The sequence below is a fragment of the Piliocolobus tephrosceles genome, chromosome 15 (genome assembly GCF_002776525.5).
Source record: "Piliocolobus tephrosceles isolate RC106 chromosome 15, ASM277652v3, whole genome shotgun sequence".
NCBI classification, from domain to species: Eukaryota; Metazoa; Chordata; class Mammalia; order Primates; family Cercopithecidae; genus Piliocolobus; species Piliocolobus tephrosceles.
Window position 1 is genome coordinate 9,775,250 of NC_045448.1, and position 4,669 is coordinate 9,779,918.

Below are 4,669 nucleotides of genomic sequence, written 5' to 3' on the forward strand. Positions count from 1 at the left end.
AGTCTGGCATAGCAAGACTCCGACTCAAAAAAAAAAAAAAAAAAAAAAGAATTGTGCCTACTCTGATTACAGGGAGAGAGGAGAGTGAAGAGGATGCAGAGTTACTGGGCCAGCGTAACTGTTCATGGCTCACAAGGAACTCATGACAGGTCTTACATATCAGAACACAAAGTATTATCCACTGGTACAGAAAAGAAAAAGGGTTTGTGTGGTGAGAACTCGGAGCTAGGGTCTGGTCTGAAACACATGTGTTTGGAAGGTTGGCAGGATCCACAAGTTCGCCACCTGAGGCTCCGTTTCTCAGCCCCACCTTGAGCTTTGCTCTGTGGCTTGAGGTTAAGCTGGTGATGCCAACCTGAGGATGGTCTGGATGACAAGTGTAATGTTTGATCTAGAGTGAATCAGCTGTTTGCCCTTGGAGCAATTCACCCATTCTGTTTTAAAATATTAAAAATAGCCTCTATGCCCTGAAAGGAAGACAGCCAGGGTTTACACAGAGAAGCTCATTACAGTGAGGGGCAGCCGGGCTGAGGAGAGGTGGAGGCCCCCAGCATGCGAGCTGGGGCTTTCCATGTCTTTGTGTCTGCATTTTGGAAAAACAAAGTCGGGTGACTATGCACATATGTATATATTTGTTGTTTGGTTTCTAAAGCCTTGATACAGGGTTTTGTAATTATTTTTCTTTCCTCTTTTAGATCTCAGACAAATACGATGTTCCCCATGACAAGATTGGGAAAATATTCAAGAAGTGTAAAAAGGGGTAAGCAGCCACTATGTCCTGTCTTTGAAGGGCTTAGCTAGGAAAGTGCTGATGCCCTCCACAGTGCCAGTGAGACGCACCCCCCAGTGCTGTTGACACCCCCAGCACCAGTGTAACACACCGTGCACGCTAGTGACACACCCCCTGTGCCAGTGTGACGTGTGTGCCTTGTGTCCAGTCCAGAAGCAGCCAAAGAAACCTGGGTGCTAGAATGTGGCTTTGTTAAATTATATACGAAATTACTGAGATAAAATTGATCTGCCTTGAGGAGATCTTTGTGTATTGTTTCTCCAAGTCACCTTCTTTGCCCTCCACGTGCCTGGCATCAGTGCCATGGCTCCACACTCCAGGGTGTGTGGTCAGCGCCACTGAGGATGGCCAGGCAGCACCTTCGTGTGTCGAGCCCGTTGGAGCCACGCGCTGGGTTGGGCACGTCCCACGGTGCTGTGCTGGGTCTTCACGTCTTCTTTCTCAGCTGGTCTTAGGGCTTGTTCATAGTTTATAGACAGTCGGCTGCGGCTCAGAGCTCGAGAGGCTTGTCGGAGCCACGGTTAGTATCTGCTCCCTGTGCAGCCCATGCCCTGCTCTACCCTCCTGCCCAGGATCCTATTTCCAAGTTATATCATATTGCTGCTTTGTCCAGAAATTAGTATTTTTACTTCTTTTTTGTCTGTCTGTGATGTTTGGCACGGATAAGCAGTGGCTAGCATAAGAATTTTTTGGCTTAGTTTTAAAACAAATTCTAATGGGGAATTTCTAGATGGTTCTAGTGGAAAGAGTTGGACTTAATAGTAGTTAATTTATTTTTGTTTGTTTTCTTGTTTTTTTGTTCTTTATTTTTTGTTTGATAGTAGTAGTTCATTTAAACTTGGAGGCTAACTTGCTGGAGTGTGTAATTTGTCAGGGGGCTGTGGCTTCACATCGTGTAAGTTAGTGTTATTGATGTGCTTTTGCTTTATTCGTTTAGAGATGGTTTCACTCTGTCGCCCAGGCTGGAGTCCAGTGGTGCAATCGTAGCTCACTGTACCCTTGAACTCCTAGGCTCAGGCAGTCCTTTCACCTCAGCTTCCCAAGTAGCAGGGACTACAGGCGTATACCACCATGTCCAGCTAGTTTTTAAAATTTTTCTGTAGAAATGGGATCTTGCTATATTATCCAGGCTGGTCTCAAACTCTTGGGCTCAAGTGATTCTCCTGCCTTAGTGTCCCAAAGTGCTGGGATCACAGGTATGAGCCAAGTACCATTTAGCAAGTGACTACTATTAAATACATGCTAGAGATAGTAATCATAAATAAGCTAGTATATTTCATTTTCCAAATGCTGTGATAGAAATATATCACCTGATTTCCTCCTAACTCAATTCTCTCAACAATCCTGTAAGATGGGTACTACTATTATCCCTATTTTATAGATGAGGAAGTGAGGCTTAAGGAGATTTAAATAGTTTGCCTCACATGCCACAACTAGTAAATGGGAGAGCTAACAGTTCAATGTAGGTCTGACTTCAGAACCGAGTGGGAGTGAAGTTGGCTTGTCTTGTCCCTCCCCATCCAGGATCCTGGTGAACATGGACGACAACATTGTGAAGCATTACTCCAATGAGGACACCTTCCAGCTGCAGATTGAAGAAGCTGGGGGGTCGTACAAGCTCACCCTGACTGAGATCTAAAGGCCCGCGGGCCACAGCTCCCCAGGAGTTCAGTGCAGGTGTTTCTAGATCTTATGGTTTGGCAAGTGCAGGTAACCCCAGTCAGTCACGTCGCCAGCACAGCTCTATGTCAAGGGAAGGGATTCCTTGCAGGTTGGAGGCGGGGCTGTATCTGGCTTGGTGGTAGCATTTAATCTATTGCATTGGCGTTTTTCAGATGAAAGAGAAATCCATATACCATTATATTTGAATGTCCTGATATATACAGGATTTAAAGTGAAAACTTTATTCCAAGAGTTAACAGAGTCTCTGGGAAGCTTTAGGACATCTGCTACGTTATTTATCAAAATATTGGGATATCTGCCTTGTGCCTACAATGTCGTGGGCCTGCTCGCTAGCGGAAGTCAGAAAAGGCGATAGGCTTGGCTTTAAGATTTCGTGCCCTTGCCTGAATTCAGTACAACTCCACTGCCTCAGGTTAGTGGGAGCGCACCTGGAGAGTACAGGGGTGAGCCCTCTCTCCCTTAACCTCTCACCCTCCACCAGATGTTTACTAAACAGGGCATGTTACTGAAATCTTCCTTTGCGACTTTCTTGGACATATCAACTGCCTTTCTCATGAAGAATTTTAATGGGTTACAGTATGGATTCAGTTAAGATAAAGCTGCATTGTATATAAGTGCAATATATTTTTGAAGGTCTGTAAATGTGTACATACATGTCTTATATAAATATATAATATATAAATATGGTGTCTGTGTACATATAGTGAAGATATGCAGTAAGAGCTACCTTAAAGACTTGCCCTAGACAAAGGTTAAGTTATTTTTGATGATGTATACCAAGCAGATAGAATACTGTGCTTAGTGAAACCCACTAAAAACCTTTTTCTCTGTTTTTCCAAACACAGTCATTCTGTAGCATAGCAAAACCTTCTCAAATGACAGAGATTCTGTTTGCTATTGAGAATGTTGTTAATTGGATTTCTGCACTGTTTAACAAATGAAGTAAAAGAAAAACACTACTGCAATCACGTCTTTTGTTATGCTAGTATCAGTCAGATGCACTTAGAGTGAAGAAACACTGTAATTACAGCACACAGATTACAAGTATTGTGGACCAAGTGATACAACTCGAAATGGGGTTCTCATCTTCCTGTTTTGAGAAATGATTGTTTTTTCACACATCAGAGCCTTCGTGCTTTGATTATCTTGTATGTTAACAATTCTAGAAAACATTCATGAATTTATAAAAATACGTTACTATGGCAGGGGAACATTTTGTACACTTAAATATATAAAAATACTAAAATATGGAATTTTATAACAAAGTCACGGGTATCTTTAGGTTCAGGGAACTAGACTAGGTCATTCGTGTAAATGGACTGGTAGTAAGTCTTAGGTTAAAGTATTCTAATGATGTATGGGAACTAAATTGCTGGTTTTCTAAGATAAGATATGGGATATGGGTCATATAACTATTTTATATTTTTTATGAAATTGATTTTGTCTTGTGTGTTATTTTTAATTGTATCATTGAAGATGTATTTTAAACCAAAGGGATTAAATTTTATATGTCTATTTCATAATATGTCATTTCCTGTTTTTCAGTTTGACTTTGCATTGCTCAGTAAAACATGAGAGCTGGAAAGCGTCTCATTGCTGGCACTTTCTCCTTATTTCTCAGTGTGTGCTTAGGTCGTTTCCTTCGTGTTAGCTTTTCCTTACTGATGCCGGAAATGATCCACACAACTGTTAAGTCAGGATCCCTGAATGACTTTCCAATTCTTACCAAAGTTTAACCACTAAGGCTGAATGCTTTCATACCGAAAATCTTAGCATTCTTAGTTTTTAAAAGCCTAACAGAAAATATTTAGTTAAAAAATTTACCAATATTTAAATCATCAGAATCTCTAAAACAGGCATCCTGAACATATTCCAGGGTAATTCAGGGCCTAAATATGGTAGACACTAGAATGGATTTTAAATGGATACATGGTCAGATTAATGAAGTACGCTCCCTGGTAGAGCTCCTGGGACATCAGCACTTTTCACAGTAACCCTCGGGCCCAAGTGAAGACTCTCCTGCAACCTGGGTTCCCGTTCACTCAGTGGTTCTGGGGTTCAGCTCCACACAGAAGGCCTGGGGACCCGGCCGGCGCATCCTTTCCATGGGAGCCCTGCCTCGCTCCATGGGTTTCCTTCACCCCCCGCCTTCCCAGGACTTACCTTTGCCTCAAAACTCGCCTTTTCCCGGGCCTC

The 4,669-nt window shown here is 42.5% G+C and overlaps 1 protein-coding gene across 1 annotated transcript in view; it reads left to right on the forward strand.

Moving 5' to 3' along the window:
- The window catches only part of GRHL1 (grainyhead like transcription factor 1), a 51,756-nt gene extending 47,764 nt beyond the window's left edge, over positions 1-3,992 (forward strand). Inside the window, exons 15-16 of the mRNA XM_031934204.1 lie at positions 696-760; positions 2,315-3,992. Of these exons, the coding sequence (XP_031790064.1) occupies positions 696-760; positions 2,315-2,429 (180 nt within the window). The 3' untranslated portion in view covers positions 2,430-3,992. The remainder of the gene's footprint in view (positions 1-695; positions 761-2,314) is intronic.
- Positions 3,993-4,669: the final 677 nt, after the last annotated feature.